At 39.7% G+C, this 13,838-nt stretch overlaps 1 protein-coding gene across 4 annotated transcripts in view; it reads left to right on the forward strand.

The window, feature by feature from the left end:
- Nucleotides 1-13,838, forward strand: part of LOC149140132 (Ypt/Rab-GAP domain of gyp1p superfamily protein) — a 287,711-nt gene that overhangs the window by 106,219 nt on the left and 167,654 nt on the right. For all 4 annotated transcript variants that reach the window (XM_089446802.1, XM_089446799.1, XM_089446798.1 and 1 more), the window contains exons 5-6: nucleotides 6,410-6,547; nucleotides 6,666-6,757. In XM_089446802.1, coding sequence (XP_089302928.1) covers nucleotides 6,410-6,547; nucleotides 6,666-6,757 — 230 coding nt within the window. The remainder of the gene's footprint in view (nucleotides 1-6,409; nucleotides 6,548-6,665; nucleotides 6,758-13,838) is intronic.

Consider the following 13,838-nt stretch of genomic DNA (forward strand, 5'->3'; position numbering starts at 1 on the left):
TTAAAGAAGGGTGGAAAAATCAAGGCTGGGGCACCTCATGTACCACTATTGCTCCCTGTTAATTTATGGTATGTTCTATGCTTAGTGTAGTTTACTTCAATTTCTTCTTATTAGCCACTGATTAGCAATCACATTAACATACAGTAAAATGTAGATAGAACATTAATAGATCGACAAAAAACAAGCCAAGACAAGAGACACCAGATGTGGCGGCTAGCCAGGGACAAACCCCAATGCGGGGAAACCCTTTGATCAATTCTTCTATAATCTTCAATAGTTCAGCAGAGAGAGAAATAGTACAATTGTACAAATCTGTAATTTTATGACAACAGTAATAGAAACCCTAACCAACACTTGCAAAGTAGATCAAATGGTCCACAAATGACCTTGAGTCAACCTTGGTCAACTCGGCCTTCAACAACAATGAAGGTCAGCCCAAAACAGCCCAAAAGAAATGGTCAAAACAGGTCAATGTATTGGCAGCCCTATGGTCAGCCCTAACCAGTCAGCGTTGGTCACTTCGTGAGTCAAATCAGGTCCACGAATGGCAGATCAGAATTGCGGCTTGCTTGAGGGAGACTCCCCACACTAGGCCATAGTCAAAATACCTCCCTTGTTGGTCAACGCAGTCATCCCTTGCTTGTTGCACCTAGGTCAACCACAGTCAACGCTGGAACAGACCTGCGTCCTCCTCCTTGCTGCGTCCTTCTTCTCCCACGTGAGAGCTGCTCCTTGTTAACCCAATCAAGTAAGGAGAGAGAGAGAGAGAAGAATATAAGATGAGATGAGATGATGGAATAATGCCTCAACCTCACTTGTATTTATATGAAATGCTGAGCATGTGTGCCACACATATAGCTGCTGGCTGACCTTGACAATTTGTTAAGTAAATAGTAAATACAAATAAATTCATATCTCCATAAATACTTGTCGGAATCGGATGATCGTTAGATCAATCCTACACCTCTCGATGAGATGAATCCAAGAAAAATATCAGCTGCCATAAATAAGATGACCCACATGGAGTTTGGCCCTAGTTGCCAATTTTAACACTCCCCCTTATACATTATATATACCCAAGTGTGGGCTTCCCTTTCACTAGCTACCCTTGTACCTCAACGTGTGGCTTAGGGATGCCCCTTTCATTCCCTAATCCATTCATCCCTTTACCACATGCCACCACCTTTTAAAGGATATACCTTGGACATACTATCCCCTTTAGAACTAGAAACCACCTAATGGGATACTTGGTTAACCCCATTTGGAGCTTGGAGACATTAGCACATGCTAAAGCCCATTATGGAAGGGCATGCCATTATGAAGTCCCCACATGTTGTCCATGGTCTATAAGCTCTTTTACTCGATTTCCTTGGTGACTTATTGTACTGGAAGGCTAGGGGACGCATTGGATCTTATGCAGGATTGCAGGTGGTCTCCATCTTGGGTTTGCTCTCCCTATATGGGGCCCTAACCCTCTAGAGGTCTACATTGGCTCATATAGGATGCGTGTTGAGAGCCATGGGCCTCCACAATAGTAGACAACACTACATGGATCCCCAAAGATGTTCAGAGATTGCTTGAGATTCACCTAATGGACGAGGAATATGCACCTAGTTCACCTTTGCCCAAGTAGCGCCACAGTTGTACCATGCACTTGGCAGATGACCCATGACTTGTATGTTGATGTGGCGTCACTTACACCATCAGCTGAGCCCTTACAGATTGTCTACAAGCATCCTCGACTTACTTGGAGACCCATAAGGTCATTTGTGTGCCCTCACAACCATTGGGAGCACCACAGGTTTATCATGTGGAGAAGAAGGGGCCAACCCCTTGTCCATGACTTTTGGAAGTCCAATTCATTATTTTGGCACTTATGGACTTTATCAAGGCTCTTAGAGAGCCCAACGATAAGCATTATTGATTATTCGATCTCTTGGGAGGCTTGTTATTTTGCTTCTGAGCTAGTTTGGTAGGCTTGTCACCAAAAGTTAGTTATTTGCACATTATTTTCATTTGATGGGCTAATGTGGGCTCAAATTAGGTAATTCGAACTCCTAATATGTGTATAAATAGGAGAGACATGAATTCATTTTGTATCATGACTTGGATTGGATCATTTCTCTCTTGAGAATTTCGAACTTCTTTCTTGGAGGATGAATTGGAGCATGGATGAATTTTGATGTTTGGATTGGACTTTCTTATCTTGGAGCTTCTTTATTGGCAAATGTGTTGATGGTTGGATATGTTCTCTTACATGCAAGTACACACATTTAATGCTATTCTTGTTTTACTTTGTCATATGCATTGGAATGGGATTTTCGCTATCCTAGGGCTAATTGTTGCATTGCACAATTGCGAAATTATTGTTTCTATAAAGCATCTCTCAATGTATGGGCCATGTAATGTTGAATGAAATCTCCTAGGGATAATTCTAACATTGAATTTATCTTGATAAGCCATCTCTTTTTGCAAAGCAAAGTTTAAAGCTCTAGGGCCACTTCTTCTTTCCCTAAAGGGCAAGCGAAGTAATCCTTGAGGCCTCCTTGACCGAGAAACAAAGTCCTTTCTCATCATTCTCCTAGACTCCATTCTCCCCAGGGGGTTAGGCATTGGTCTACCAATAGGTGGTCACTCAAAGAGCCATTTTTCCTCACCTTCCCCTCTTCCTTCTAGGCTAAGTTGCACGAAACACCGAAACATCTCAGAGTTTTTGAAATGAGTACATTTAGAAACGTCACCTCTGAAAAATGGAAATGTCGGCTGAAACGTCAGCTAAAATGTCATATATATATATATATATATAAGTGAATAACAAATTATCTTGCAAGAAAAAAGGGAATAAGACCCATAGATGACAATTTAGAAGGAAAAACAAGCCTATGTTAACTCTCGTTGCTGATTACATGATGGTCGAGTTACGGTTGAGTTTCGGCCAAGTTTTGGAGTTTCAAGTACGGGTACGGCCCGAAACGTCGGGTTCTTAGAAGTTTCATGCAACATAGATTCTAGGTCTAGCCATGCTGGGCCACCTAGGGCATCACTTTCTTGACAAAGTAGCCATACAAAAAGTTTGATTTCCTAGCCTCTACTGCGTTGGTGTGTCCTCAAGGTCTCCAAATTTGAAGAAATTCCAACGGTGGGATTGTGAGATATCCCAAGCCCTAGCTCTGAGATCAAAATTTGCCCTAGTGTTCCTTAGGCTACTACCTCATAGGATCAATTTGACACCTCTATGTGGAAGCTCTTGTTTGATCCTTTCCCCTTTCTTGTCGGGTTAAGATCATCATTGGCTGTTAAACTCCCTCCCCTTAACTGTAGGTTAGGTCCACTTGGTATTGTATGATCTCATACCTTTGAAAAGTCAATTCTTCAAGAACCACTTGGGAAGTCAAGTTCAATAGGATTTTAAGGATTGGGAAACTCCTTTACAAGGCATATTCCTTAAACCTAGCCCTTAAATCTTCACCTCCTTCTCCTACAAAGCTTTGTACCTTGCTTGAAGACCAAGCAAACTCCATTCTTAACCTCCTTCTAGGAAAAGGGTCATTAAGGTCGCTTCACATCCATTTGTTGATTCATCCTTCACAAGTGACTTTCTATATATTGTGTCTCCTCCCATCGGTTAAAGGCCGTAAAGAGTAGGGAGTCTTGGCTGAGGTGACAGTGGGATAAGTCTCCATCATTGCCTTTGACCTAGCAGTTGTCCCTTTAGAAGCCCCTTTTAGGTCCCATGCTAGATTGAGCAGTAACAAGACTCGAGAGAAAGGAGAAAAGTCGCGTTGAAGGAAGGAGGACGAGTTGCTGACTATAGCAGTAAGTGGCATGAATCCCAAGGTAATGTGACAATTAATTGCAGACCGTACAATTGAGAATAGGCAGTTCGTACAACAGTCAAGGGGCATGAAAATTGAGGCAGAGAAGGGGTACAAATTTCTGAGGGATTGCTGTACCCTACAACAACTGTTTGCATGCAATTCAAGGCAGCTTTAGTGCTGATTTGGTGGCTGTACAGTTCATATAGGCCATACAATTTGGACAGTGGAGGGCATGTACTTCGAGGCAGGTCATACAACTGATTTGGGGGCTGTTTTGTGGCTCAGAAATCGAGATAAGTCGGTAATTTCATTGCTGGTTTAATTCTTCTGTGTAAACGTTGATTGCTGAAGCTTAGTAATAAAATCCTCCTTTTCCCTTTTCCCAAACTGGTTTCCCTCCAGGGTTTTTGCAGGGACTTTTGTCCAAAATTTTTTGTGTACAATTTCATGGTTTGCTTAGTTATTTGCTGATTTATAAGTTCAGAATTTGTCATTTGTGTTGCTGTTTATAAAAATCAGAATTGAATTGCTGAGTGAATGCTATCTTCTCAGTCCAATTTTATTGGAATTGCAACTAGAGTGTTGACAAAGTGTTCGACAAAATTTCTATAAAGATAAATTTGAATCGTAGTGAATCTTCTGAGTGGTTATCTTACACCGAACATCAAGGCGAACCCAAACACAAACTGGATTTGAACCCGAACACGATCATGAAGATGAATAAAATTAAAAAAATCGCTTTGCATTCAATTCAATTCAGCTTTAGGTTCGTGTTGTTTTGGCAGTTGATAATTAAAATAAATTAAAAATCAAAACCCTAAAGTCACGCTCGCAGCCTCACACTTCACTCTCGACCCCTCCCGCTTGTCTCCACACTCCACTGAGCACTCTCTAGTCTCTACCGTTGCTGCATTCATCCACACTTGCTTGACCAGTGAGCACTCTTGACCCTTGCTTCCTGCGTCTACCCTTGACTTAGCAGTGAGCACTCTCAACCCCTGTCGCTTGCGTCCACACTCTAGTCTCGAGTCTCGACCCCTGCATCCTTTGTCCTGATGATTCTGCATGGGTGACAGCAATATCTCCCACTGCCCAGAGTTCTAACACTCGTCGCTGGCCCATATGCACAGTGATGGGCTGACAGCTTACCAGACAAGGGTGAACAATAGGGAACTTGACTATGGTTCCTTGCATGCCTGAGGATTAATAATGGAAACAAAGTACTTTGAGGTTTATACAGGTCCTAATTCACTCGTATAAATGTGCTCTGCAAGCTGTCATAGCCCATTTCCAGATTTGGTTGGGTTTAGCATGAAGGGATAGTTTCAGTGTAACACAACTTTAACCAGTTCTGCTATATATATTACAGCTTATGATTAATAAGTATTTCAATGTTGTATTTTGCCATAATACAAAGGAATGTTTGCTCATACACGAGTCTGCCCTCAGTTTCATTGAATGATTGCTCATACACAAGATTTGTTTCATTGAATGCTTTTTTCAGATCGGTTTTCTTTTTTAATTTTGGGTTAGCAAAGAGCTGCTGCTATCCTCTTCGTCTATTGCTTCTCATTAAAGGCTCAAGGTCTATTTTTATTTCTGCTATATGTTTTTAAACTTCAAAATTTTTGTTGAATTTCTAGTATATATATATATATATATATAGATTTCAAATTTCTGGTATGTTGAACTTAACACTGAACTTTATCACCAAAATTTTAAGTGTCAAACTTTATCCAAACTTCAAAGTTGCCAAACTTGAACACGAACACAAATGCGGTGACTTAGATTCTAGATGCAACATGATATGGGTCTACACGTCATAAAAGTAACAGTAGTATGAGAAGGTGAAGAGGAAGCCTCTACAACTGCATCAAGAGGAAGCCTCTACAGCTGCATCAGAAATCGAGGTGGAACTACTGATGGAAGATAATGAACCAATCATTGATGATTCACACCTCAAGATTTTGGCAATGTTATTGCAGCATTCTTGTAAAATTCTTCCCCTATGTTTAATAATGTGCTTGATCTCTGTTATAGGCCTCACTTTATATGGGCTAACCTTATTGCCAATTGGATTGTCTTGGTTTGCTTCTTGTTATTAAAGTCCGTGCTTCTTGTTATTAGAAATCTGTTTTTTTTCTTATTTCATGTCCACCCATAATTTTTTGTAGCTTATTGCCAATCTTTCTTTAACTGTATAACAATTATCGCAAATGAATTTTGTTGGATTTTCATCCTTTATGGAAATAATCTGCTTGAGATGCATTCAAATTGAAATAATGATATTGTCATATATTTGGTACTCCATCGAAAGCATAAATTAATTATATATCATCTGAATCTTAATATCACTTTCACATTGCAAGAAATTGACTGTTAGTTTAACAGTTATTAGGTTCTTATATTGCTAGACAATTTTTAGCAGTATGCAGGCATGATTTTGCAAGAAAAAGTTACTCTGTTGACAGAAAAAAAGATGAATCTTGAGAGGAAATAGGGAAATTGCTTTAATGACATTTATATGGTGAATGCCTTCAACCTGTGTCAAGGTTTACAAAATTTGATGAATGGAGTTGTTTGCCTTGTAGGGATATGCACCTCCTAATTCAGATAGAAGAGAAGGGGTGCTTATGAGGAAGCGACAAGAGTATGTCGACTGTGTTTCTCAGTACTATGACATACCAGATGCTGACCGCACTGAAGATGAGATAAATATGCTGCGGCAGGTGATCTTAAGAGTTTGCTTTATTTCATAAATCTTTGCACTGCCACTGACTTTCTCATATGAAAGACAATTCAAGTAACATGTTTCAGCTGAGGGTTCTTCTTTGTTTTCGAGTACAGATTGCAGTGGATTGTCCAAGGACTGTGCCAGATGTTACTTTCTTTCAGCAAACAGGCATACAAGCATCCCTGGAGCGTGTTCTCTATACATGGTTGGTTTATTTATTTATTAGTATTGGCTATTTATGCCTGTAGTTCAGAATCTATTTAAAATTGGGGTTAGAAATTGGTAGTCCCAGGACGGAAACCCTTGGGTGATTTAGCGAGAGTGGGCGAGAACCCATCTCTCTCCTTGGTGAATTCATCCAGAATTCACAGGTTGCAGCTTATTGATTTTCAGTGTATTTTGGAGGCCAGTTGTGGCATTGTTGTAGATCTTGTGAGGCAATCACCTCAGCCATTTCCATTTTCTTGTATCAACATATTAGATATTAATAAAATAAGGCTGAGCTTGCTGCATGGGTATCTTGTCTATTGTTCAGTTGCAGTTTATATTTTCAGTTTTTGCCGTTAAATTTGTGGCTCAATTTGTGCAAATTGTTTACGGAGTTAATGACTTAAATTTCTGAAGCAAATTTCTGCAAAAAATTAAATTTGGAACATTAGGAGGATCTACTCATTCGAGATGCTCCAACTATTATATTGGCAGTGATATCAATATTCATACTCTGGTTGAAGATTCCATTTAGAGGGCCTGCCCAACACTTGGAATGTCTTCTTGATACTAGGTAAGGGTGAGGTGAAGGCTTTGTGCCTGTTACTGATCCAATTAAGAGGGTTGCAAAGGTTTGTGCAACTTGTTAGGTTTGATACACATAGGGTAAGGGCCCACTGCTATCTCAACCTGGATCCCCACACTTTAGGCCTATCTTCTTCCTGAAAGGCCAAGGGAGAATTCCCACTTAATACCCCAACCAATCCGAAGTACGCGTAGTGCTTTAAATAGGGTCCATAAGAGGTGGAGAAGTTAGTTATGGTGATTGTCCTACTAATTTCTGTGTATAAATATGCAGCTGAAAACTAAACACTGCAAAACAGTACACCAATTGTTGTTAAATATGGCACATAAATAATAAAAAATGATGTAGAGAAAATATCCTAACCAGTAGTGATGTAATTTTTCAGTTTGAGTTGCTGGTTAGGGGGATTATAGAGCAAATTAGCTCGTTTTTCTGTTAAATCAGAGTCAGACTGCATAAACTGCAACAAACAGCAGAGACAACAACTTATTTCACTCAATTTGACACACAATGAGTGCCAAAGCACTGCTAGATCATAGATCAATGGGTGAGGAGATTGGAGGATGAGAAATAAGCCTCATGAGACCACTTTCCAACTTGTAACATCAGAAAAATCACAATTTATAGCAAGCTGGAAGTTATGTTTCCTGTAGGATGGGATCAAATCCCTCTAGGTAAAGTGTCTAGAGAATTTCTAGATTTAAGATTGACTTTAAATATGGTTGTCAATTATATATTTTGGACTCTAAAACAATAAATTAATAATTTAAAAGCAATATAGAGTCACTAAACAAGGTTTCTAATAGTCACTTGTTGGGAGCTGGAAACCTTGACATTTGATGCACATTTTGTATGTTACAGCTCACAAATAGGCCCAGATCCGCACTCAAATCATTAGAAGCAAAATGCAAGATATGTCCAATAATAACAAAACCAATGTATTTAACCTTGGATTACATTCTATGCTATTTTTTATTTTCCCAAGGTAAACTTGTTGTTTATGATATAACAATATAAAAATCAGCAAGCAGAATTCCCAATCTAAAATAGAAAATTAAAGTTTTTGAAAATTTTAAAGTATAGTGGGTATTGCAAATTATACCATGTACTAAGAATAATTTACTTCACTCGCTGTGATGTGAGACAGGCGTCTGCTTAAGTCGATTTTGCATTTTGTTAAGGAAATGGGTTTGGCCTATAATAGAAATCACCCCCACTTATGGCATAACAAATCTACTTTTTAGACCTAACTTTTAGACACACACACACGCATATATTTTTTTTTGAAGAAAACCTTGTGGGGAAAGTTGAGGGATACTTTTCCACATTCATGGATGGAATCCCTAATAAACCAGTTGACATAGACTAGTGCACCTTTCATAGGAGGATTCAAACTAGGCACTTGCCAACACGGAGCTATCCAAATGCCTAGTGACATCAACAAAAATTGGTTATATATATGTATATATTCTGAAGAAAGATTTGTGGAAAACCCACTGAATACTTTCTCATGATTCATGGAAGGTAAGTGGGGTAAATTGTCGTCCCTTTCAATGGGGACCTAACCCCAAGGAACAAGAGAGTGGCCTCACCCCAAGGGGCAAGAGAGTCAAACTTGTGACCTCCCCAACTTTAGGGGAGAGTATAGACACACACACACACAAACATTTATTTATGTATTTTTTATGAGGAAAACCTTGTAGGAAAACTTAAGAGATGCTTTTTCTATTAATGTTTGTAGTTGGGGCAGGTACTTATGTATAGGACTAAGTGTCTAGGCATGTAGAAGTCGTCCAAAGTCTCCTTAGACAATTGATCTAGAGTGAGCATGTTGCATTTGTCACTTAGCCTAATTGAGCTAAAGAAACATTAGAAAAAATAAAGTATTTATGTTAGTAATTATGTTTTAATATCAACCCTTGATCTCAAGTGAGATGAGATCTAATCTCTATCATCAATCACTTTGGAGATTAGGGTTAGGGATTTAGCTCAATGAAAAGTTATAAAAGCAAGGCTAAGGAGGAGAAGACATACCATACAATGACATCTTAGAATTTATCCAAACCCAACACCCGATATTTAATTCTCAACAATTAATTATTGAACAAATATATGACTAACTTTCTAGCACATAAAAATTCAGTGGAAGCAAATTATGATCTAAATCACATGACCACAAATAGATTTCTGCCTGACAAATCAGTTCTTCATTAAAAAATCGGAACTTACTTATTCTCCCTTCTTTACTTATTCTCCCTTCTTGGGATCCTGGCCCAATTGAGAAAATATAGTTTACAAAACTTAGGATCTGATCCAGCAGATCTACTTTCTCTTGCATATTTGGATCTCAACTCCTCTGCACTCTCTTGGACCCATCACACGCTTACTGAGTTGCTGCTCTCATACATGTGTTGTTGTTGTGTCTTAGCCTCAACACTTAGGCTCAATTTTTGACTTTCATAAGCTATAAAATTGAGAACCAAAATTAGCTCATCAAGTTAACTGAGATAAGCGACTTGAATTTAGTTAACTTTCCAATCTTTAGCTTTCTTTACTTTAACTCAAGTACATGTCATAAATTTAGCTTGCATTACATGCACATCTCATGCATGTCATATGCAACAATCCACATGCATGCAACTCACTTGCACACTCTGCATGTTGCATGCAAGCTCCTAAAGAGGCCAAACAAGGCCCTTCTAGTCAAGATACATGGCTAGAAGACCTTAAGCAAGTACAAAAGTATTTGCCCAAGCTACAAAAATCAACAGAACACAAGATTGAGAGAGGCATTTTAGTGAGGAGTGTAATACTCTATATTGTTGAGTTTGAGGAAGGGGTAACAAGGAGATCTAAATTAGCCAAGGAGGGCTTGATCAGCTAGACCAGATCTAGTTGTACTTGTATTTCCTTAGTTGGGCCATTATCCCAGGACAAGAGTCCAAATAGGTTCTAGATAATTTTAATGATGAACTTGTTTGATTGGGCACAATCTGTTGTGTCATTCTATAAGATTGATTATATTTTTATTCTGCTAATTTAATGTTAATAACTTAGCTGTGTGTTCATTTAGTAGATCTAAAATATGTTAGGTCAATGGATTGTTGAGTGTTAGGTATGCAAGAAACATGGTATTAGAGTGATAAACTTTGAGAACCGATCTCAAGGTGTTACGTTCGTACAATATCATCGAGGCCAGGTTCGACCTTGATTGTATGGGGTGATTTTTTTTTTAAAGGGTTGAGATCGCAGGCTGCACAATGTATGGCATGGTTGACTGAAGAGTAAGATGGCTGAATCCAACTTTTTTTTGAAGTGGTTGAGTTTTTCTTTAAAAAAATAAATAAGAAAAAGGGAAAAGAGTAGGGGTCGACAGGTTAAGTGGGTTGTCATACCCGCTCAACTGTCTATCGTTAGAGACTAATCAAACAAGCTCAACAGACACTGTTAGAGTGGACAAGGATATGTCGTACAGGGTCAAGTCGATAGACACATAGGTCAGGAGTAGGTTGTAGATGTGCACATGGGCCATTAGACTGTGGATGCACATTGAGAACGCGGACCAAGGAAGGACATGCTATTGGCACAAAAGGAGAAACCACGAAGAGATTGGTGGCGCAGAGAAAGGGGACAATAACACGTAAAGGCAGGGTGGTCATGAATTTTAGCGGGCTATAGGATTGGATAAACATGGGAGGCCATAAAGTCGGTAGGAAACTTGGGACAACTTGCAGATCGCTCACAGAGAGAGCAAAAGCCAACAACATTGAGGCAACACTTTCAAGTAGCGACGACAGTGGCTGTTGGGTGCAAGCGTGTAGTCAGAGGTCAACAACTGTAAGAAGACACGAGTGCTGCAGGTCTTTTAGTTGGGCATGAAATCCTGCTAGACAATTGCGTAGACAAGGCCATATAGGCAAGTATGATAGCGTAGGGATGTAGGTTTGTTGTATGGTGCCGTAGAGAAGTAAAAAGTTGCGGGAAAGTTGCAGTAATGCAGGTTACAACAAGGAATTGCGTGGATAGTGCATCTGGAGTGGTTCACAGAGGTTAACCTTTAGAGGGAGAGGGAGACCATACCAATTAGGGCATAAGAAACCAGAATCTTTCAGTTGATTTTTCGATTTCGAGATTGCAGCGACTAGTTTGAGGTTTGAGGATAGGTTGGATGGTGCGTACAACTTCAGTCCATGGAAGGAGAGGATAACATTGGTTCTCATGGAGAATGACCCATGGGATTTTGTTAACACCCAGGTTACAACTCCTTCAAAAGCTACAACTTTGGCAACCCACAAATCAAAAGATATAAAAGCCAGATGTATCATCATGGATGGGTTGAAGGATTATGTGATCCCTCACATATCAGGGAAGAATAGTGCCCATGAGATGTGGACCATTCTGATGAACCTATATCAGAGTGATAGTTAGAATCATAAAATGGTGTTGAGCAAGAAGCTCAAGAACACCTAGATGGCTAAATTACACATAATAACATCATACCTCACTAGGATTCGACAAGTTTGAGATGAGCTTGGAGCTGTTGGGGTAGCCATGCTAGATGAGGACCTTGGAAGGACAACCTTGAGCAGGTTTTCAAAACCTTTGGATACCTTTGTGATAGGTGTTCCAACACAAGAAAATCTACCATATTTGAATGGAATGTGGGATGACTTCACTCAAAAGATCTGGGAGAAATCATTGTCCGTAGGACAATAGAAGAGTGGGGATGATGAGAGTCTTGTTCTTGTTAATCGGGCAACGAGGAGCAAAGGTTCGAGTAGTAGGTGTGAGAGTCAACTTCATAACCCAAGAAGGAGGACTTGACTAAGGTCAAGTGTTTTTCCTATCATAAGACGAAACATTATTTTTGATAGTGTCCAGAGAGGAAGAAAGGGGCATGCAATCAACTATAGCCACATTGGCAGAAGCTCAAGAGGAGTGTTCCAGGAAGTTTAAAATCGGGTCCGCACTTGTTTCCTACCTTACGTCAGGCACATTACTAGTGGGTGCATGACTACTAGATAGTGGAGCCACATGGCACATGATAGGATCACAGGAACAATTCGACAACTTGGCTGAGTGGGACTTAGATATGCATGTAGAGTTTTGGTGATGATGCCAAACATGTAGTAAAAGAGTTTGGAATAGTGGCATTTCAACCTGAGTCAAGAGGTAGGATGGAAGTGAAAGACGTGCTATGGGTGCCAAAACTCAGGTGGAGTTTGCTTTTGGTCTCTATGATGGAGAAGGGGTTCTATGCAACATTCTAGGGTGGGAAGGTACTTATCAAACCTGTGGGATCTTAGCTCTGATGAGGGACATGTCATTGGAGTTAGAGAGAGAAACCTGTATGGGCTAAGGGGCCAACATATTCAAGCGATGGCTAGAAGTAGAGCAGTGACAAAGAATAAGGAATGGGAAGCTTCAAAGGTTGAGTAGTTTAGAGGGAGTCAACCTTTAGGTTCAAGATGGGAGGAGAAGTTGATAGATTCCATCAAAACTATCAATAAGGTTTCCTGGTAGGAGATGACCTTACAAGATGATCAGGAGCAAGAGGCTTATAGGAACTAGGCCAAGGAGAGCAGAACTTCAAGGATGTTTCTAGAGTGGATGGTAGGGAAGGCTTCTAGTTTAGAGAGAGCAACCATGGCAATGGATGCAGTTCCAAGATCAAAATCAATTCCATGGGGCAGAAGTACCTCCCTCGCTAATTGATGTTTGTAGGTCAAGCAAGTACTTCTGCATAGGCCTAAGTTTCTAGGTGTGCAAAAGGCACCCAAAGTCTCCTTAGACACTTGCTCTAGTGTGAGAAAGTTGCATTTCTAACCTAGCGTAAGTCTACGTTAGGAAAGCACATAATTGTTATGTTGGCTAATTGAGCTAAAGAAACATTAGAAAAAGTAAAGTATTTACTTCGGTAATTATGCTGCAATCTCAATCCTTGATCTCAAGTGAGGCACGATCTAATTTGGGTCAACAATCACTTTGGAGATTAGGGCTTGGGATTTAGCTTAACGAAAAGCTAGAAAATCAAGGCTAAGGAGAAGGAGAAGACACACCATACAACAACACAAGTTTGAGAGAGTCATCTCAGTGAGGTGTGTAATACTCTAGTGTGTTGGGTCTGAGGAAGGGGGTAGCGAGGAGATCTAGATCAGATAAGTACTTGATCAACTGGATTAGATTTAGTTGTTGTACATGTATTTCCTTAATTGGGCTATTATCCTAGGATAAGAGTCCATGTAGGTTCTGAATAGTTTAATGGAGAACTGGTTTGATTGGGAAGAATTTGTTGTGTCATCTTTTTGTGAGATTTGTTATGTTTATGCTTCTATTAATTTAATGTTAATAACCTAGCTGTGCGTTCATTCAGTAGATCAATAATTTCGTAAGGTCAATGGATTGTCAAATGATAGGTTTATAGGAAAAACAACATTTTCACATTCATGGATGGCATCCCTAGTAAAGTCGTTGTCATAGACTAGTGCACTTC

Source organism: Pinus tabuliformis, chromosome X (genome assembly GCF_031772625.1).
Source record: "Pinus tabuliformis cultivar Carrire ecotype Pingquan chromosome X, CPIR1, whole genome shotgun sequence".
Lineage (NCBI taxonomy): Eukaryota > Viridiplantae > Streptophyta > Pinopsida > Pinales > Pinaceae > Pinus > Pinus tabuliformis.